This window comes from Oryza brachyantha, chromosome 1 (assembly GCF_000231095.2).
Source record: "Oryza brachyantha chromosome 1, ObraRS2, whole genome shotgun sequence".
NCBI lineage: Eukaryota > Viridiplantae > Streptophyta > Magnoliopsida > Poales > Poaceae > Oryza > Oryza brachyantha.
In genome coordinates, this window is record NC_023163.2 from 21,268,404 (window position 1) to 21,291,296 (window position 22,893).

The 22,893-nt window shown below is 40.0% G+C and overlaps 2 protein-coding genes across 2 annotated transcripts; one reads left to right on the plus strand and one right to left on the minus strand.

Annotated features, from left to right (window-relative positions):
* Positions 1-831: 831 nt before the first annotated feature.
* LOC102718404 (caffeoylshikimate esterase) lies at positions 832-4,793 on the minus strand. The gene is made up of 8 exons (XM_006644492.3): positions 4,467-4,793; positions 3,908-3,937; positions 3,446-3,575; positions 3,205-3,351; positions 2,980-3,110; positions 1,901-2,038; positions 1,529-1,627; positions 832-1,395 (listed from the first exon to the last, which is right to left on the minus strand). Exons 1-8 carry the CDS (start codon positions 4,713-4,715, stop codon positions 1,186-1,188), a joined length of 1,134 nt encoding a protein of 377 aa, XP_006644555.2. The 5' UTR covers positions 4,716-4,793; the 3' UTR covers positions 832-1,185.
* A 15,291-nt stretch (positions 4,794-20,084) lies between these two features.
* Positions 20,085-21,460, plus strand: LOC107303714 (adenylate isopentenyltransferase-like). The gene has a single exon (XM_040528650.1). The coding sequence runs from the start codon at positions 20,159-20,161 to the stop codon at positions 21,284-21,286; it is 1,128 nt and encodes a 375-aa protein (XP_040384584.1). The 5' UTR covers positions 20,085-20,158; the 3' UTR covers positions 21,287-21,460.
* The last annotated feature ends 1,433 nt before the right edge of the window (positions 21,461-22,893 follow it).

The following is a 22,893-nucleotide window of genomic DNA, read 5'->3' on the forward strand; positions in this document are numbered from 1 at the left end:
ATCTATGTATGGATGAGATAAGAAGTAAATGGAGAAGTTGCTATATGTTTTTGGAGAATATTTTATTTTTTTGAACATTTCTAATTTTAAATTTTAAAATTAAAATTTCCCAAAACTTATGTCAAAATATAAACCTTTTAGCCACGCCATATAACCTGTAGTGGCAAAATAATTTTGTCACACCATTGAGGGTATGCCAACGTTATTTTGCCAAGCCAAACAACACAGATGCAAATGAAAAGTATTTTGAGAACAAAATTTTTATGTAAGTGTTCTTAGTGATATAAATGTTAATGCTGAAAAATAAACTACAATAAAAAACCTCAAAATCAACTTTAAATTTAAAGTTAAAAATTCAAAATTTTGCTTATAAGCAAAAGTAGAAGCGAAAAGATAAGGATGATTATTTGACAACATTAGCGAGATTGACATGACAGCTAAATTTGACATGACAGCTAAATACTCATATTTTACTATGGAGAAATATAAATTATACATGTGCTATTGTTTGGAATAATTTGTACTTCAAAGATAAAAAATAATATAAGACTATCGTACTTCAAAGATAAAAAATAATATAAGACTATTTTGTAGTATTTTATACATAACGGAGTGATTAGTGAATGGCAGATTTACTAGCACCAGCATTACCCTCATTTAGAATATTATAGAGTAGATACTGTCACACCAACTTCTTATGCATGAACGTGTTTTTGGTCACCTGACATGGCCAAAAAAATCAGATATAAAAATAAAATTTAGGAGAGATTAGTTTTGAAATTAGAAAAACAAAAAGGTTCATAAAAATTCAAAAATTCATATTTTGGGATAGTGTGAGTTCCTTGTAATACTTGGTAAAATGAACCGTAGTAAAAGATATACTAAAAGGACGGTCTACTTTACAACCTCAACCACATCATTTGAGTCCTTGGTTTTCAATCCCAATTTTTAAACTGTTACAGGACACAATTTTCACAATTGGCAAGGACCAAATACATGCTGTTGCTAACAGCATCTCGATACCAGCTATCAACTGGAGAAAATGGCTCAAGACGCTATGTTCCCAAAATTTATGCATGGAATTTTACTCGCCTAAAGAAGAGAGGACTCCAATTTATTATGCAATTTATTCCCCACTTAAGTTCAGACAATAGAGCCAATCACCAAAACAATGTATTCTGGTATTCAACAGTGGGAATCCAGCCATGAAATGATGTCGTTAATAGCAGTTGAAATCCGGTCATCAGGTTCACCCTCTAAGATACAATGATATCCATCTTCGTAGAGCTTGAGAGTCTTGTCTTTTGTGCTAGCCTTCTGGTACAGGAATTCGCTAACATGGGGGTCCGTAACCATGTCTGATGCTCCGTGAAGAATCAGCAACGGGGAACAAATCTGTCAAGTAAAGAGGGTTTCGGATTTGTAGCTATCTTTCAAAATAAGTGGTGGCAATGGTTGCTTCTGGGTCACTGAACAATTTAGAAAAGGGAATTCAAACGCATAAAAGATAGGTATAGGCGGCACTGACCTTCTCTAACTGGGATTCTATGTCCTTTGTAGCCTTCAAAAGTTCAACTGCTGTCCTCAACCTCATTTGTTGGGTATATGAAATGGCGTTGTACTCAGCCTGGAAGGTGAAAAGAGAGGATTTATAGCATTTAAATGTTTCAACCAGCTTTTTTGTACGGATGCTTTTTCCCCCAAAAAAGGTGTTATGATTCTTGCTATTAACTTCAGAAAAATAAGTATTTTGTCAAAAAAGAAGTTCAGCCGTGTATAGTATTTAATCAACTACGAAGAAAAGAGGTGACTATTTTAGTTGCATAATGTGCTACTATTACATTAGATTCAGACGAAGCAAGTAGAACATAATAACATGAAATCAGTCCAAGAAACTTACTACTTTTCTTTTACTTGGATCTCTAAATGCCAAATCTCCAATATCTTTTTGTGGAAATAACTTTGCTTCTGGAAGAAGGCATGACAATATGCTCAATGCCTTCAACACTGGCGCTGGTGGTGTAACATCTTCTGCAATCTTGCCAAATTGAAGTCAGAATCATATAGATATTGTCAATGCAACCAAATATAAATCAACTATACCAATTGGTTTAAATTCTTGTGCCATAGCAGCATAACCCAAGATTGTTGTTATGATAAGATCATCAGATGTTGGTAACTTGTTCATGCATGCAGCGTAGTTGCCAGTATTATTGCACACTGCAGTAAAAAAAATTAAAAATGGGACACCTAGCAGGCAGAGGTTGATATTATCCATATCTAGTAAATTTAATGGTGGTATTGAGTTATTACTGCCAATTCAATAAAACATTTGGTCATAGAGTAATCGATGAGCAATCATTTACAGTCCTTGTATTTCCACTGACTTGAAAGTGAACATTGGAGAATCACAATATACAGCTAACACCCTAAATAAGCAAAATGTTACAATGTTATCTGATTGTTCGTTAATCGCGATCAATTGTCCTGATCAGTCCCTTGACTCTGATTAGGTGAAATCAACTCAGTCAGTTGATCAGAAATCTGATCATCCAATTAGTCATCAGTTAATCAGGATTAATTCTCCGACTAGAGAGGGGATAGGGTTAATATTGATGCTTGTTTTGCTTTACACTTACGCTAAATACTATAAGAAGGTGTTTTGAATGAAAGCATTACAGTAATCTAGATTGTCTTATATGCACAAGGTAAGCATACAAAAAAGAGCAGATATGTAACAGACTAATGACACTAAAAGATTGATAAATCATTATTTCATTAATTTAATATTACAGAAACATAGGACTCAATATGACAAAAACATAGGACCCACTAGGGTCGATTAATTGGTCTGATGGACAGTTAATCGTCTGATCATGACATGGCGATTAGGGTTGATTAGATGATTTGAAAACATTGAAATGTTATAGATAACTAGATTTAGTGAATCTCATCTACATTCTAGAGTTCTAGCCTTACCTTGCACATAGGGGCAACAAGAAGCACCCCATCCCATTCTTTTGGTTGCTTCAGGTGGACTTTCAAAGCAACTGCGCCTCCCATTGATTGCCCCAAGAGAAAGTGTGGGAGCCCACGAACTTCCTTCCTGCCTTAGACATTACAAAGCATTGTATTATGATGTACAGACTAAATGATTGTGAAGCATATTGATTCTTTTGTATACTAGAGATATCTATCAAAAACCTTTTATCCGTGAGTATTGTTCAATGACATGGTCCACCATTCCATCAAAGCTTGCAATGTAGCCATGAAGACCATATGATAAACCAAAACAAGGATAATCCATAGCATATACAGCATATCCAGCTGCTGCAATCCTCTTTGCAATCCCTGATAATTCAAAAATAGTAATATATGCATAAATAAGTAGGCAACAAAAAGAGAACTCAAAAGAACATAACAGTAGCAGTAGCAGAATAATCACCTTCAAAAAAGAAAGTACAGGTATCACCATACCCATGGCAGAAGAAAAGTGCTGCTTTGGTGGCAGTGCCCTCCCTAGGCAACCAACTCTTCCAGAAAATCTCGACCCCCTTTGAATTGGTTTCAAAATTCTACATGGAAAGCAATATAACTTATCAAAAGAGAAAATGGTGCGATTAAACAGTTCGTTCAAGGTCGAAAGTGCCTACTGCACTTAAAGTTGTCTTTTGATGTCAACTGCAAATTCAATTTGCAAGTAAACATCATGCTAGTATGCCACTCCCTGTAAAAAGTTTACTTACTTTCCTGAATACAACACTTTTATATCTTTAATAGATGCCGACATGCCATCTTTTCTAACAGAGAAAGATGCCTGTGTCACAAGTAGATTGCATTTCTGCAAGGGAACTACTTGAACCAAATACAAGGGAAGGTCAATTCAAGATCTCCAACATGATCTTACCTCTTCCATCTGGATTCCGTTGGGAGCCATCTACAGAATGAGAATTAAAAGATAGATCATTAGAAAGTAGGACCAACTAACATCGCAAGCAACAACATTACTGGATAACAACGAGAGATTATAGACATAGTGTGCTATGCTCTGCTCTCAAAAGCGATGAACTTTCAGTTTTATCAGCATTGATCGGAACCCTGCACACCACCAAATATATTTCTGATTGCATAAACTACAGAATCAATGGGTCTGACATTCTGACTGAATAGCTCAAGCAACACAAAGTAACTGCATAGACTGCCGCATTCGAGCATAGAGTTCGCTGTTTCTCTGTCATGATTAGAACCATTCTAATGAGCTCGTTACTAACATACTATGCTAAATCGGACATGTCTAAGCACACGCGGCAGTAGAACTAATAGTATAACTGATCCAACAATAACCTCAGCTCATCTGACTGTTTACGCTACTGCTAATCTAGACCATTTCGATGCTTTGAGCATCTCCAGGCCAGCCACTCCTAGGCGTTAGCCAGCTTGCAAAAGCAGCCAGCAGCAATACGGACCTTGAACAGGCAGTGGTCGAGGGTGGGGAGCACGGGCGCGAAGGCGCCGCGCACGCGCCGGCGCGCGGGGGCCCAGTCGAGGCACTGCGCCGCGGCGGCCCTCAGCTCCTCGCTCGCGCCCTCCAGCCTCGGCGGCTTGCTCGCCGCGCCGCCGGCCGCCGCCACCCTCCCCTTCCCCTTCCCCGGCCTCGCCGCCACCCGCCTCGGCGCCGCCACGGCGTGGAGCTGCGGCTGCGAGATCGCCGCCATGTGATTCGGACGGCTGCGCTCTCCAACTTGGAGCGAAAAAAAAAAAAAACTTCTTTTTCCTCCTTTGTGTGGGTTGACACTGTTGAGAGTTTTGGTTTTGGTCGGCGTTGTCTCCTCGGTGTCTGGTTTGATTGACGGCTTCCGCCGTCTCACGCGGGTGTGGGCCCGAGCAGGATGGGCCCAGTCGCTAGCCACGCGTGGGCTTCGGCCCACAACCATATGGGCCTAAGTAGGCTATTGGGCTTCAGAAAGTCCACGAAACATGTCTCGCCTGATCTATCCATGACCTGGATGGACTTCGGATGAAACTAAGCAGAGGTCCGAAACAACTGATGTTGAAGAGTCAACGGATGAGTTGTAAAATATCACTCGAACCTAGCAGTTGACTGAACCTAGAGCCCAGCTGGTCCTCCTTGTCATATTCTGCATGGGACTCCTATTTTTCAGAGCTTTGAGTAGCGCACTATAACACTATCCTGAATTCCTGATAGATACATGACATGGATCTACTGACGCCTAAGCAACTAGTGCCAATAAGAACCACACTTATAATATATATGCATAAATACATGGAGCCACACATTGACCCTGAATTTAACTAGTAATTTGCGCGTACGTAATGCCCACAACCTGACATGAGTTTTTCTGACGAGAGCCGGCGGCTCGTTTCGTTGTACAGCTCGCACTGCTGCTAGCTTAAGCTTACCTCAACTCGACATGCCCTGCACCTCTCACAGCTGCTGCTTTCGCAGATCTGCTCGTTTCATTTAGCCAGCGCTCGATCCGTGCCTAAACAATCAGCAGCTCTCGACAGCGATTGATGCCGACGTTTTTGTGGCTCGATGCTGTCAGTTAGTTTATGATGTTCTTCTCCCCAACTCGACAAAATGGGCACTGCATCCGGCGGCCAACTAACTAGCCAGCAGGTGTAAAGGAGATCCAATCTGTGTATAATTATCAATTAATGGGCGATGTCAACCTCGCTTAGTTTATACGGCCACTCATACTTGCTCCAACTGTACATATATACTAGTAGTCAGATGTGGGAGAAGAAGAGACTATATTTTCTACTTCCATCTCACTCCAGCCTAATTGGTTTATTTATCAATTAATTTAGAAAGCACAAAAGGACAAGAAAAGATAGCGGTGTAAAAAATGTACGGTCAGCATGCTCTACAATGGTAAATAAATGTAAGGGTACCGTCCTCACTATTGGGGTGGTATCATCTCGTATATGCATGCACAAACATAGTTAATTAGTAGTACGCACAGTAATTAACTTATATTTTAAAGTGTCGTCTTAATACCAATTAAGTATTTTCGGTACCATATTGATATCATTTGTTACCGATAGGGTATCAAATGATGCCACGTACTACCGGTTGTTATTGGTGCGATATCTGATTTGATACCGGTAAGGTATTATGTTTGATACCCCATAGAAATTATCCGTTTCAAAATAGGATACTGTATAGTAGTAGCCCCTAAGCGTAAATTTCTGCAGAAATATAGACAAGGGCGAAAATGGCAACAATGGAGGCACCTCCAGTGCGAACTCCAGCGTACGTCCTTGTCACCATCATCGTCAACCTAGCTAGCGATAGCGTTGCAATCCTCAAACTAACCTTGCAGTATTATATGTGTTTCGTTATACATATACTATTATCGTAGCTGAGCCGGGGAGACTCGGTTTGGGTGACAGACTGATAGCTGACCCTTGTCGTCCCAGCAGCAGTCTGTATGTCTGCATCGATCCTTTGGTAGTTTGGTGTATATGACAATATTATGACTGCTAATTTGTATATTCATTGATAAGTTTGCTCCTCTTCTTTATAGTTTTCTCCACTTCTGATGTGACAATCTCTGCATGATAGTAATGATTTAGTTCTGAAAGTCTCGGTTAGATTATTGTTGTGTATCACGTGATTGTGGTGGGACAACACCCAAATTACCATCCAGTTAACCCCGAACTAGGTAGAAAAACCAGGGACTCCGGTTAGCCCTAGAAGTCTAAAACTGGATGAGTACGGTGTACTTTTTTATAGCTAAATGTTTTTGTTGGATATTGTAGGGTATTTGCAAGTTGTCTCCTGTTATTTTCAGTTTTCTAATACTGTTAGTCCACTAACATAAAGATCAGCATCCATGCTCAAATTGTGTCAGCTCTCAAGTACCTTGAGACTTCTAGTTATGTACGCAATGCCTATATGAGCTCATACCATCCTAAACAATCACCACGCTGATAGCAAGATGACAGCACTACACACCAAGCTAACATTTGTAGTCTCTCGTATTTATGCTCAATTGTCCCTTTGTTGAATCTGACATTCTGAAGCTCTGAACTAGAATCTAGCGATGTAGAACTGCCATGTGCTTCACTCTGTTAGTAACGATCTCCGAGATCGGAGTCTGATCCCCTCGCCAAATTTGTGCCTTGATCAGGGGCGCCAACCAACCTTATTGGTTGCGGGCCCCTCCTGTATAGCGCTATAAAAAGAAGGGGAGGTGGCAGCACGAGATGACTGACGAGTTTTACTGCATACATGCACTCTCCAAAATCTAAGAAAAACCATTAATTAGGACGTGCGCTAAAACAGGGGGAATGACCCCGCACCGCCGCTGTCGTCCACAACTTCGTCACCTTCATTGACATACGTCTCAGCCACCGCCGTCATCCCCATGGCAAGTTCATCATCAAAAGAAGCAGGTATGTGTCTCTCGTACACTCGTGAAAGAACCAAATCATATTTTTTAACGGTGTGTTCAATAACCCTAGATTTGCACCTAGAGATCCTAGAAATTTAACACACTCCACCCTCGTTCTGTGTTTGCTTACGTTGGATCAGAGAGGATTGAAGCTAGGGTACTCAGTTGAAAGTGGATCAATCAAATGCATGTCAGTATATGGCCATTGATAGATCACACAAGTACATAGTAAAAAAAAACCGGACTAGAGGTTGACCCGCTTTGACTCTAATCATCGGTTCACTGGTTGAACCGTTGTTTTTTATTTATTAATATAATACTATACTTAATTTATATTATTTTTGATATACTGCCCTCATAAATTAGTAAAAATATGTATAAATAAACCAATATATATCTATTATTATATGGCTACAACATAAAAAATAATTATAGCTTGGTAACCTAATAAATTTATAATGTAATATTGTCATAGGACAAATTTAAAAAAAAACTGATCCGATTAAAAAAACCGGTTTGATTCTAAAAACCCGGTCTAATTCTAAAAACCGGTCGATTTATCGGTTTTTTACCGGGTCAATTGCAGGGGTGATCTTTGAGCAGAACCGAGCCGCCAAGGATGTTGGTTCCAGTTCAACGTTAGTCCGATCAGGTTTTTTTACTATGCACGAGAGACGTTTACTCTGCTCAGCATCCTGATTTTCAGAGCATATTTGAGATAATTGCAGGCCCATTCCAGGCGGTAGCATCATCTTGATTTTATCTGGATACTAGCTGAATGCATATGCTTTACAAAGATAAAAACATATTATGCTATTCTTAGAATAAATAGAAAAATATCCATATCAATTTGATTTTATATGGATATCCATCTAAATTTGATTGTTTTTTAATATTACGAAGGCAAGAGGGTAAATTATAAAAATACAGTAAGAGTAGGTATAGATAAATAACTTACTGCACCTGTCACTGCTCTATCATTCCGTCTTGCTGAAAGCTACAACTAGCAATTGACTCCACCATGAATCCTTATGTCTGATCTATCCGTTCTTTGATGGTTATCAGTTCATAATTGAGACCTGTCCATTCAATAAACTAGGCAGCTTGTAGCCGTCATAACTCATCAGTATAGTTCTCTCAACCCTTTTATGGATGCATGCCCATAGAATAGACACTTGGTGGTATTCAATCCGTTCACCATGACAATGAGTGGCGTCATTTGTTTAATTTAGGGCTTGTGCTAAATGATGAACCGAAAAAACCTTTTTCTTTGCACATTTTTCTGTATTTCGATCTTTCCAATGATTGACATGGTACTATCCTGTTCAAATTTTGACCAATAATAGTATCTATTTATTATGTTTTAAGGTTAACAATCACATTAAATCATTATTTTATTTTCCAACACATAACAGGGTTATGGACATATTCTTGAGAAAATAGTGGTCAAACCGTATATAATCTTGTCAAACGCTGCCAATCATTTTAAAACCAAGTACTATTGACTATTGAGCATCTAATCCCATGTATCGCAAACACGTTTGTAACACAGTGATAAAGTACCCGGTTGAGGGGTTTCTGACCGATGCTTGAACCCGGGTAAAAAAAAAAACGCTCCTTGCAGGTTCTATGAGAAGCATACTTCCTATGTGAAGCTGAATACGCTCAGTCACAGACCCTTATTTTGGCGGTGCGAAGAGTATGGGTAAAGGTATTCCAAATAAGATAATAGTAGATGTAATAAAATTCAGAAAAGGAAAGTCTTGTATCCATAGCTAACTATACAAAATATAGTCGGGTGCTAACATGCATTATTTAAAGGAGACCAAAGTCATACGTGACTTGATATCTGACCCTCGTAACGTTGCATTCTAATATATAAGGGGAGACAGAGGATTTATTGAGAACGCCAGATTATTACATACACAATACATATGGTTGGATAATATTATTTCGTATTTGAGGGTATGAACATGTATACATCTTTTTGTCTTCTGCGTAACATCTATCTTTTGACTTATGTGTTACCCTAAATATTATTACTGATATCAAACATTGATACATGGATTATTCTTAACATAGTTAAATGATATGGGCCTTGTTAACATGTTGATCAATTTTTTTATCCTTCTTGGTTTGTATAGCAGTTTAGAGCTCTGTAGTGATTAAAAAAAAGACATATTTGCTTTGCTACCGATCAGTCGGCTATAGAAATATCTTAATCAGTTGATAAAAACCATCCATGGTTGATCTAAGTGCCATCAAGTCATCTTCTACCGGGAGGAATGAGAGAGAAAGAGAGCCACATATAGGATCATATTTTCCTTCTATTTATGCTTATAAGCCAAAATTTAAATTTTCAAACTAAAATTTAGAGTTGATTTTAGAGTATTTTATTGTTTTTATTTTTCAGTCGTTACTTTTAGATTACTAAAACACACATCTATAAATATTTTATTAAGTTATTTTTTGTTTATAATTATGACGTTTACCTTTTTTTTCTAAAAAGCCATACGATCACCTCCTACGGTAGAGGAGGACTCACCGGATACATTAACTTTAGCTTCCATGGTGAGTTCTCGGTATAATGACTTTGGAACTCTGGCAAGGGCTGTGATATAAGGTTTTTGGGTTGAGGTGGTTATGAGAGGATGATAAGGAGCCATGCGGACAAATTTAGATAGAATGTTGGGCTGATAATAGACAAATAGACAATGCCAAAAGGAGCTTTCCTTTCTAAAATCTCACCTAGGCTTGTTATGCATATTTTTAAGAAGCATGTATTTAACTATTTACCCACAAAGTTGAAGCTTTTGTTGAAGCTACGTGGAAGGATGTGCAATATGTCTATATGGTATCTACTACTCCCCCGTTTCATAATGTAAGATTTTCTAGCCTTGCCTAGATTCATATTGATAATAATGAATCTAGACATATATATATAAATTATATACATTCATCAATTGATGAATTTAGACAAGGCTAGAAAGTCTTACAATATAAAATGGAGGTTGTACGTACATATATTTACTGTACACTGTTTTCAATTAGATCCACTTTTGATATATGATGTTATCACAAGAACAATAGGATACTGTGCAAAATGGAGCTACAGACTTGTATTTGGTAAGCAATGACCTTTTATCCCACTTTAGAACTCAACGTGATTTGAGAATTGTTATATCATCTTTCTTCTATTAGAGAGAGTTGGGGCTTTGTCCCATTATCTTAATTCTCTTTCTAGTCCTAAGACAATTGGTTGTGTGCCTAACAATAGAGGATAGAGATATAACATATTTCCATTACAAAAATATATTTACTAGGGGTCATAAGGAAAATTCCTATTTTAACTAGGTCTCGTATTAAATTGAACCGATATTTAGGACTTGAGTTCAAGACATTCTGATGCTAACAACATATTAAGTTTTTGAAAAAGAAAAGAAACTAGAAAAATATCAGCATTCATGACTTTACCAAAATTCTTAGTATTGACTAGTGAGGAAAGAACACTAGGCCAGATCCTCTTAACCAAGATAGGTTATCTATGACTAGGCCTAGTGCTCCGTTATAGATAGTCTTATCACTGACAGGTTGTATACCTCCGACAACTTTAAAATAAAGCCTGTCACAAGTAACCTTATCCATGCCGCTGAGGTTGTGGGCAAAGATGTTGAGCCTCATCCTATAGTGCTTGACAATGAGCGAGGTAAAGGACAACATTAGGCTAAGGAGGCTGGAGTTGAAGATGAGCACACCGACATCTGTCGGGACGATGACGGACTTACAGAGCACCTCATTGATGACACCAAAGATTACAGCATGGGACTCCTCCCTTTCCATGCGAAGAGGGTGATCAGCGATACATGGGAAAATTTTGCTGTGGATGTGAATTTTGTGGGAATCTTTTACCGGGGAGCTAGGGTTTCTAGATTTTTTTCTATTATTTTTATTTTTATTAGCTGGATTATTTGCAACATTGACAAACTAAAACTACAAACCCGATGGTGAGATTGCTAGCAGTGATAGGCTAAAAGTATAAACCTGTTTGTGAAATCGTTAGAAGTGATGAGCCTCCACCTGTTAGAGGTGAGATGAAGTTATCATTGACCAACACATTACCCGTCACAAATAACTTTTAATTGGGGGCCATCAATGGTGACCTGCGCCAATGCAGTGGAGGTACAATTGGTTCGCTATTATGCTTTGACAAGGTTCTTTTACTAAGGATTGATGTTCAATTGGCTCCTCGAGATTTGCTCATATATAATCTTCCCACCACTTTTCTGGTTTCCCAAGTTCTAACCAGAGCTTTCAGTAGCTAGCGTATGTGAGAGGAAAAATGTTGCTCCAGCAGGTACTTTATCACATCATCCAAATATAAAGCATCATCCATATTGGAAAGAGAAACTCAAAAAATAAATATTCTCTCTCTTTCTTTTATATTTCAACACCCGATCGCAAGAGGTAGAACAATACTAACATAAGAGAAATGATGACGGGTATGAATAGAAAATCTATTTTAGATGGTTATCTAAATGACAATATGGATGATGCAATTTGAATAAGCTGCTGAGAATGCTCGAGAACACCCAGTGGAGGCGGCACTAATGCTAGCTACGCGCTAGCATATATTCATCAGCATGCACGGATCTTATATATGTGTGTGCGCTTTTCGCTTAATCAACTGGCCATTGCTATCAAGCTCCTGGGCGAGCAGGCAGAGATCAGCTGCATCGATCCATGAAAGGCCGGCGCCGTCGCATCGATCAGCTGTGGACGATGGAGCGAGCGATATTGAGGGTGGAAACGCTGGGGCCGGCCGGCCGGCGCGCCCGGAGTACTAGAAAGCGCCGTCGCGCGTGGTGGTGGGGGCGGCTACGTTGGTACGTCGATCGTATCGATCTATCCATCGATCGATCGGAAAAAAAAAGAAGACGGCGATCAGATTATTCGTTGTGCACCACCACGGCGAAGGACGGCGTGAGAGGGATATATAGGGATCGGAATACCAGCTGCTGCGCGCTATCTAGCTAGCTAGGTAGCTACCCGGCCATGAGTGAGACTCGCTTGCAGTGCCGGGAATCGGTGGAAAGGTATAATGTGTTGTGGGTGGGTTCAGATCCTCTATAGCAGAGAATCACTGTTTATGTGAGTGGAACAGTTAAAAAGTCTGTAAACAATGACGCCAATATTGCAGCTATAATATTTTTATACTTTCGTCGTAGGCTCTACTGTGCACTCTTCTTTGGCTTCCCCTAAGTCATGCAAATGAATTTCCTCATATTTTGCCCGAGATCCAGCGGCGCCTAGCATTCTCCTAAGCCATGCAAATGCATTATTTCTCCTAAGCTATAGTGTCAATGCATGCATGCGTTTGACAAAATAGTTTTCTACCAAAACACACGATAAACGTAGGTGCTCATAACGTCTACTCGCACGTACGTACTAACCATTATGAAAACGCACATGCATGTCATATTCGGTATCCCCGTGATTAACTGATTACATCGAGTCCCAGCTGCTGAGAGGCACAATCCGCCTCGATACACTATTCGTTTAGCTAGGGGTTCTCTTTTATGCAGGGACGGGAGCGCATTGATGCACCACTGTAAGATGAATCTTCCATTTAGATAGAAAGTTGACATAGACATGGAATAAACATCACCTATGCGGTTGATTAAGAGAGTGGCCAAACTGTATAGTTTTATTACTCTCTGTTCCAAAATATAAACATTCTTAAAATTTATTTTTTACCATAATATAAGTTTTTATGTATTGATTTATATGATTTTAATCATTTCAATGATTCTAGAGCCAATCAAATGCTTAGAAAGGGAATTTAATCAATTCAAAATTTAACCATTGAAATGACTAAAAGGATATTTTTGACATATTTTAAGTCTATACTAAATAACCTAGAAATACTTATATTTTAAAAGCTACTCCTTCTATTCTATGGTATAAAATTTTTTAGCTTTAGCTAGATTTATATAAAAGCTAATGAATTTAGACATATATACATATTATATATGTGCATCAATGCATGAATCTAGTTAAGGCTAAAATGTCTTATAATATAAAACAAAGAGTTTAGGTTTTGTTCTAAAGATGATACGGTACAAATTATGTTAGTTTCTAGAAGAGATATATACCACAATGCAACATAGTATTTAATTTCATAAATATTGTTCTTAACGAAATATCCATGATAACAATATTCGGTACTCTTGTTTGCGAAATTGCTAGTGCAATCCCCGTTACTAAGCATAGGCAACGAGGTGAATATTTTTCAGGCTCATATTTTCACTTATGTTCATACTTATAAGCTAAAAAAAATAAATTTTCAACCATAAATTTGAAGTTAATTTCGACGTTTTTTATCATAGTTTATTTTTCAGCCTTTACTTTTAGATCAATAAGAATACATATTTATAGAAAAGTTATATTCGTAAATTAATTTTTATTTATAAATATATTTTGTTTTTTCACTCAGAAAACCACCTTCCTCTAATAGAGTAGATGGATACCCCATTATGTGAAACCAGCGGAAACAACCAGAAGAAGTACATGCTGATAATACATTCGTTTAAAGTGGGTAGATACTCCAGGCACCAATTGGCATTAGCCAAAAAAAAAGGGTTATTTCTTTGTGCAAATGGACTGGTACTTTCTCCCCGAATTGTGAGAATTAACAGAAGTGCTAAGTATAAGAAAAGTACAAGCAAGGCACTCCTCATCATGTTGAAACCCGTGAAAATCTCTAAAAACAATATAGTTCAGTAATTTCGGCAAAGTTGGACAAAAAAATTCCATGCTCCAAATAAAGCATTAATGTATGAACAAGAAGACAAATCATGGCTATCAACTTCAGTTATTTGAATATGGTAAGCCGAAGTCACAGGGTTACATTTCGTCATGCAAATTTTCCATAAAATTGCATGATGTTCTCATCTATTTTGATGGATAAGTCTCAAATATTAACATAGCAACATGGTTCAAGGTATGCACCAATTAACTAATGTTGGTTAAAAGTGCTCCTCAACTGAGCACAAAAATTCTGGGTTCTAGAAAATACTTTTGTTACACTTCCATACTTGCAACTATTTTCATATTGCCACTAATTAATTACCCACCCCATCAAATGAGATTTTTATCATTGGCGAGAGACCCTTTATGTCATTGTGTTTTATCCTCTTGAATCTTTGACATACACTTGCATACTCCTTCAATTTATTTTAAACAGCACTGCAGACTCTTTTGTGTGTGTGTGTCTATATGTATGTGTGTGTGTGTCTATATATATATATATATATATATATATATATATATATATATATATATATATATATATATATATATTATCGTACCGTGCATTCCATGACAATTTCAATACAAATTTGTCCACTCTGTCGCTAAGAGGGTATAAACATATGTTTCACAATGTTTGTCTATTTACTCATAATTTTACTTTCATAATATTTTTCCATGTAGTGAGTAGGGAGAACTTTCCATAACATTATTCACATTTCACCCCTTTTTTTCTGTTGCAAAAGATGTATTTACAGTTTGCATGTTTTGCAGCTAGTTTGTCTTGGAAGTATTATAGGTTGGGCATGGAGAAATATTATGATAAGAAGGAAGTATTAGGGCTTATGATCAAATTGCAGAGAAAAAGTGACTTCCAAGCTTTTCACCTTTCGCTTTCAGGCATTTCCACTTGCATAATTGCATTTGATTGACCTACCTTTTAGGCTCCACTCTTTCTTTACTTCCCTAATTTTGTTTTGTTTTTGTGTTTTACCCTATTAGTTGAAGTCAACTATACTAGTGAGCATAGTGTACATATTCTATTATTCCCCAATTTGCAAGAAATGCATGTGAGATGACAAAAAGTAATAATGGGTTACAGATGTGTGCACGACGAGGTATCCTTTCTCTCCTTAGTAGCTGTTTAGATTCAGGGATTCTTTTATAGTCACTTATCACATCGGATGTTTAGACGTTAATTAGGAGTATTAAATATAAACTGATAACAAAACTAATTACATAAATAAAGGCTATTTCATTAAACAAATTTTTAAGCCTAATTAAGCTACGATTAGCAAATGTTTACTGTAGCATGATATTCGCTAATCATGGACTAGTTAGGCTCAATAGATTCCTCTCATAAAATAGTCCAAAGTATGTGGTGGGTTTTATTAATAATCTATATTTAATACTTAGGGCATTCCCAACCCAATGACTAGGATGGTGTTCATAGCATTAAATAAGTTGCCACATAGGATAAAAAATGATGTGGCAATTGAATAAATGAGGAAAGAGAATGAAACTATGTCTTGCATGAGACATGATTTTTACACAACATCCAAGATATCATGTGATATAAGTAGCATTAAATTTAAGTGTGGAATAGTAGTGTTTGTATTGAAAAAGTAGTGTCTAGTACTAGTTTCTTGATGATGGGAAGTTTATAGAAATCATATCTAGTGTCATGGGTTGAGAATGCCCTAAATGGTCCCAATGTACATCAAGCCCCTCGTATTCCCCGCATATAGGCCGATAGATATGCATATCTAGCTTCTTTAATGGATGTAAAATGTTCTTGCCATAATTCTTTTTAAAAAGGAGGTATACTTTGGTAGCCCAGTCCAATTGCGTAGAGTTGATTCTTTCACACTGACCATTCTCTAGATTCCCACTTGTCTCTTCTACACATATGAGAAAAAAAAATGGAATGCACAGACTTACAGCTAACTATTGGGCATTTCATTAGAAAAAAATATATTGCTACACCAAAAATATCCTTTAGCCTTTACATTTGACAGAGTTTTTATTATACCTACTAGAAACGCACTCAATTGTACTTGATGGTGTTCGTCATACAATAATAAGTACAGACCGTTGTCAACGTCCCTACAATTATTCTTTCATCAATACAAGCCTCCATAGCTGAAATGATATAATTGAGTATTTCTTACATATAACATTTGTCTTTTCAATTATGGGCTACAGACTATTTATATGTTGAATCAAAATTAAAGGCAACTATATAAAATTAGAAACAAGTTATGAACTCACAAGATACATTTCTTTGCTTCTTTTTTATTTTATGTATATGTATTTGTTAGTATACAATAAATCAAATTAAGTTTGATTATTTGTGTCATGAGTTGACATACTACTAGCATTTGACATGATGCCTTGCCATATATAGTCTCACTTATATATATATATATATATATATATATATATATATATATATATATATATATATACATACATATATATATATATATATATATATATATACATACATATATATATATAAGTCACAAGTATTTCATAGGAAAACGGTGACTTTTCTAGGATTGTTTTTTTAAAATATATCTCCATCCAGGCTCACATCCAAAGTCAGGTACACAAGATAAAATATTATCTAATTTTATGACAGCTATTTAGGCCGTGTTCGGGAGCCCCGGTAAATTATCTTACCCCTCTCGTTTTCCGTGCGCATGCTTCCCAAACTGCTAAACGGTGTATTTTTTACGAAATTTTTTTATAGGAAAGTTGTTTTAAAAAATCATATTAATCTATTTTATATTTTTTAATAATTAATTAATTATATACTAATCTATTACTACGTTTTTCGCTCCAGATAACTTATCTACCCCTGCCTCCTACCGAACAGGCCCTTAATGGTATAAAGAATGAAATTAACTAATATAAAGTTGAAAATCTATTTTAGAAAATATGTGAGATTATGAATTTGTGTATAAAAAACTTTTCAAAAAACACATCATTTAACGGTTTGGAAAGTACGTAAAAGTCAAAGAAAATGCTAAGAATAATTTGTGTAGAAGAACATGACCTTACACTTCACTCACAACCATTCAAATTTAGACAACACTAAGGAGTAAGAGCTGGTTTGGTTTAAGGCTACCTTTGTCAAGATGTAGCAAGCAGACATGTAAATTGTGGCTGTAGTTGTGATACATTTCGCTAAAAATAGGCCTATGACATATGGAACAGTGAATTAATCAAGTTCATCTTACCACAATCATAGCAACTAACTAAATACTTATCTAACAAATTATGACACATCTAACTTTAGCGTGGTAAACCGTGGCTATGAACCAAATACAGTAGGTCGTGTGTGAAGTTTAGCTAACTCAGAACCACCAGGTGCTATTCTGTTCTTGCCTCAAGGCTTCAATCCGAGTTCGATCTTTAAAAGGCCATTGAGACTGGAGAAACTGTTACTACCTCTTCCATTTCTCTCCTGCTACAGCCAAGGTCTTGCATGGGTGATGATCAACCTATCATCCTCAATCTTGTTGCTGTCCCTACCCCTGACTAATCCTCTTCTATAAACTACTACTTCCGTTCCATATTATAAGACTTTTTGGGTCACCTAAATTTATCTATATATTAATGTATATGTTTTGTATATATGCCTAGATTCATTAGCATATAAATAAATCTAGACAAGTTCAGAAAATCTTATAATGTAGAATGGAGGGAATATTAACCTGGTCGTACTTGTTTCGGACACATCAGTGGCCCAGATCAAGGTCGATGAAGTTATATCAAATTTTCCAGTTTTTTTTTTCCAAAAGCCCTGAATTGTTTAGCTTCCATTATAGAAAGCTATAGATTATCTTAGTTGTTGAAGAGCCAAGTCGAAAATGTCTTAGTCAACCATTTAGAACCTTTGTATTGTCTCATTTATAGGTTATAAATGTGGTGTTTTTACACCAAATGGTTTCGATATAATCGATATGATTTTCTGAACTTGAGCTTGAATGAGCAATATCATTCTTGGATTATTTTTTTTCATCTTTATTATATTTAAATTGTTTTGTCATAAATTTTGATCATACAAAAGTTGTTTCCACAAAATTTTATCACCAGATTGATCTACAAGTCTATTTGTATCACCAGAATTTTTTGTGTTTTTTCACTTTTTTTTTTTGCATTTGATCAAACTTTGTTCGAATCAAACTGCCACGGCGGTTTGACTGGTTACCGCGGTATAAGTTAAGTAAACCATGTCCCAGATGCTAGACGCTGCCGTATACTGCCATCAAGTGGGTTTTAACTGCCGGGAGTGACAGTGAGAAGAAGCGGGCAGGGGAAGGAGGCAAGGACCAGCAAGTCAGCAGCAAGTGGATGGCGACGGACCGATCGACCGGAGCCAACAATTCTTTTCTTTTTTTAAGCTAGAAAGGAGCAAGGCCCTCCCCCATTTCCATTACTAGAAACGTAACAGTACTTAACACGGCCGGGACCAACTTGGGAAGCAGTTTCTGCAAATGCTCCCACACTTGCATCTGTGCGACGTACGTTTTGCAACCAGAACCAAGAAACCATGATGCATATTGGTCAGGCACACATTGGCGTGGTCGAGTCCCCAACGCTCGGCATTGCCTCATCGGTTCACAGGTGACAGGGGCGTGCTTTCTTTTCAGCGCACACGCCTGCGCTGCGTGCTCCCTTCGATCGGGCACAAGTTGGCGCGTGTCATGGCATGGCAGCGACCGGTCGACGACGCCGCGGAGGCCGCACGACGGACACGCCGCTCGGTCCGCGCGCCCACGGTGGCGTGGACGGCTTGTCTTCCACGAGCGATGTGGCTCCGGTTATTTTTTTCTCTCCTCGCGACGGAGGGGGAGGAGGAGGGGGTGGGGGGCAAAAGGCTGCTGCTTCTTATTCTTATTCCCCTGAGCGATCGGCCAGCCTTTCTTTCTCTTTCTCCCGGTGAGATGAAAACAAAGCAGCGAATGGAACTGCAGCAGGAGCGTGCCTTCGCACTCATGGCGAGTACCTTGTCCCTTTGCCTGAGGCCCTGGGTTATATATAAGTCCTTGTTTAGTTGGTAAAAACTTTGGTGAAAGGATCACGTCGAACGTTTGACTGAATATCGTAAGGGGTTTTCGGATACGAATGAAAAAACAAATTTTAACTCACATTAGAAACCGCGAGACTAATCTTTTGAGCCTAATTAATCCATTATTAGCACATCTTGGTTACTGTAGCACTTATGGCTAAGACTTAAAAGATTCGTCTCATGATTTCCCCTATGATTATACAATTAGTTTTTATTTCCATCTATATTTAATGCTATATTTAAATATTCAAATATTTGATTTGATATTTTTAAGAAAAACTTTTAGAAACTAAATAGACCCTAAACCAAGCGTTCTTGACTGCATGCCACAACCACGGGGCATTTAACCTTTTGCCACTTTTAGAAATGGCACATAATATATTTATCACCTGCTGTTTATGATGGGCCTCCATATATCTATGACATAAGGACCCAGTGATAAAAATGTTAGCGTCAGCTCAACAAGCAGCGTCCGGCCGATGTTTATTATATCAGACATTCTCCCTCTCTCCTCCATATTTAAATGTTTATCGCCGCTAACTTTTTTTTAATACACGTTTGATCATTTGTCTTATTTAATCTTTTTAAAATATATAAAGTTATATATATATACATAAAAGTATACTTAACAATAAATAAAAAAATATAAAAAAATAGTAATTATGTAAATTTTTTAAATAAAATAAATAGTTAAACGTGTATTAAAAAGTAACAGCGTCTAAATATATTTAGGGACGGAAGCCAGTACACGAGTAGAGCGATCAAGCCTATATAAGCGAGCCTCCTGCTGCGCGCTAGTGTGCTGAGGCGACTGGGGTTCGCTCGGTGAGTGATTGGGTGGGCCGGCTATATGAGCAGTCTCGTCGCGAGGATCGGCACCGTCGTGCGGTCATCTATGGCGGCCACGGCCGTCGCTGGCGTCGGGAGGGAAGCTAGCTCCCAGAAGCGGCCACGTCGGGTCAGTGTGAGAATGGAGCGGAGCAGAGCCGGGGTCGGGGACGGTTGCTGCTGCTCCTGCTCTGGGCGCACCGGGGTGGCAACCACGGCGTTCTCGGGGCGCGCGGGGATGGTGGTGATCGTCGGCGCCACGGGCACGGGAAAGACCAAGCTTTCCATCGACGCGGCGCAGGAGCTCGGCGGCGAGGTGGTGAACGCCGACAAGATCCAGCTCTATGCAGGCCTCGACGTCACCACCAACAAGGTGCCGCTGGCCGACCGTCGGGGCGTCCCGCACCACCTCCTCGGGGCCGTCCGCGCCGACGCAGGGGAGCTGCCGGCGGCGTCGTTCCGCTCGCTCGCCGCCGCCACTGCGGCCAGCATCGCGTCGCGCGGCCTCGTGCCCGTCGTGGCCGGCGGGTCCAACTCGCTCATCCACGCCCTCCTCGCTGACAGCCTCGACGCCGCGCCGCGTGACCCGTTCGCGGACTTGGATGTCGGGTACCGGCCGGCGCTCCGGTTCCCGTGCTGCCTCCTCTGGGTCGACGTCGACGACGCGGTTCTCGACGAATACCTCGACCGGCGCGTGGACGACATGGTGGGCGAGGGCATGGTCGAGGAGCTCCAGGAATACTTCGCGACGACGTCGGCCTCGGAGCGGGCGTCGCACGCCGGCCTGGGCAAGGCCATCGGCGTGCCGGAGCTCGGCGACTACTTCGCCGGGCGCAAGAGCCTCGACGCGGCGATAGACGAGATCAAGGCCAACACGCGTGTCCTCGCGGCCGTCCAGGTCGGCAAGATCCGACGCATGGCTGACGTTTGGGGCTGGCCCGTCCGCCGCCTCGACGCCACGGCCACCATACGCGCGCGGCTCTCCGGCGCAGGACGCGCCGCCGAGGCCGCCACGTGGGAGCGCGACGTGCGTGGTCCAGCCCTCGCCGCGATGCGGCGGTTCCTCGGCCGCCCCGAATTCGACTTCCCAGCGGAGGGTCACCTAGCCGCCCGGAGACAATGCCATCGCGGTGGCATGGTGGTCGGCTAAGCCCGAGAGGAAAGAAGGAGAAAAAGAGAGCTTTTGGGTTCAAAAATTTTCGGTAAGCCGCCGATTTTGCAGGGGTTCGGTGGCTCATCTGACACAGGCTGGTGGGGCCACAGGGCGTGCTACAGCGAAAGACAGAGGGCAATACAAAGCAAGCAGGAACAGAAAAAAAAAAAAGAGAGAAAAGCAGAGAGCTGTGAGGTTTTGCAGAGACGCCTGTGAATTCTTTCTCCCTGGAGGCTGCTTAATCTTCTTTTGGATTCATCTACCCTTGACTTTTCTAGCTAGCCAACTGTATACAGTGTCATCTACTGCTCCCCCTTGTTCGAATTTTGAAATAGATTTTCATTTTCAACCTCACCTTTCGGCTCAGGAGGATATTACAGGATTTCATGACCACGGATGCTCTTGGTTTTCTGCTCAGGCTTTTTTTTTCTTCTTGCCGGTTATTTGTCTCCATGTGTATCAGTGGCATGCCCTTGCATCTCTGAACCCTCACCCTTTTTGACCATTGCATTTGTTATCTCATGTTCATCGCTTGGAACTCGATTCTTTAATTCGATCTGCAGAGAGTCTAGCTAGTTGGGGTTTAGTTGCTTCCCTTGTTGAGATGTGTTGGTTGATTCTCTGAAACATTCCAGCTGGTTGCGTGCAGTGGACGGGCTGATTAAGTGTATGTAATCTCATGCTTGGTGTGTGATTAAGGAGAGGGGGTTTGTGCTGGCCGCGTGAGTTGGTGTCTTTGTTGTGCCAGCTACCAAAAGACAGTTCGAGCCTAGACGTGTGCTGCATTCTCATGCTTGTTTTCTTCTTTCTTCTTTCTTCTATCTCTGTCTCTCCCTTGCACATTTCTTCAGTGTGACTGTTCGATTCGCGCGCACCGACATCGCCGCTTTTTGGCTGCCGGCACTTGGCGTTGCCGTGGCCTCATTCCGTCATTCGTTCGCTGATCCTGGCTACTGATCAAATCCGGTCAACCGTTCCTCCACATCTGCAAGCACCTGCATGAGTAGTATTGTTTTGTCTCTTTTTACAATCACCAAGACACCAACCCTTTTACACGACTGATCACTTGTGGCTGGTCGCTGACACTGACGGCTGACGTGGCTGCGTGTGATCTCGTTATTCTATTCGGCACCCACAACCTGGCTCTGGGTTGAAGGCAGAGACTGGCAATCCTCTGTCACACGAGCATGCGCTTTGCGATCGTGTAGTGTGGACTGCAGCTAAGCCTGCTGCCTGCCGTTCGTCGTCTCCTCCTCCCGTTGTCATGTGCGGCTTGCTGATGGTGTCGCTCGCCTGCGCTCGATTAGGATGTGGCACCACACTGCTAGTAGCACCACCCCAGTAGTATTATTCCCTCGAGTAGCCAAGCTGTTTCTCTCATGTGTTTACTTAATGCAAACAACCAACCTCCTGCGTGCTGCAGATATAATACTACTGCTTCGGCTGCTGGATGATGCCATCTCAGATGCCCCTGCCTGAGCAGGAATTCAGCAGAAGCTTGCGAAGCCGGCCGCCACGCCATTGGCATCCCGAACAAACTTCTCGAATGGAAAGCTCCTTTCGGACGAACCGATGACAGTAGAAGCTAGTCTAGTGTATAGTGT

Excerpts from the sequence above, each read along its gene's own strand:
- LOC107303714 (XM_040528650.1), top strand. The coding sequence starts at position 20,159 with ATGAGCAGTCTCGTCGCGAGGATCGGCACCGTCGTGCGGTCATCTATG.
- LOC102718404 (XM_006644492.3), bottom strand. The coding sequence starts at position 4,715 with ATGGCGGCGATCTCGCAGCCGCAGCTCCACGCCGTGGCGGCGCCGAGG. Across the intron at positions 3,111-3,204 it reads ACAATACTCACGGATAAAAG|GCAGGAAGGAAGTTCGTGGG; the intron begins GTTTTTGATAGA and ends GTAATGTCTAAG. Across the intron at positions 1,396-1,528 it reads TAGAATCCCAGTTAGAGAAG|ATTTGTTCCCCGTTGCTGAT; the intron begins GTCAGTGCCGCC and ends TTTACTTGACAG.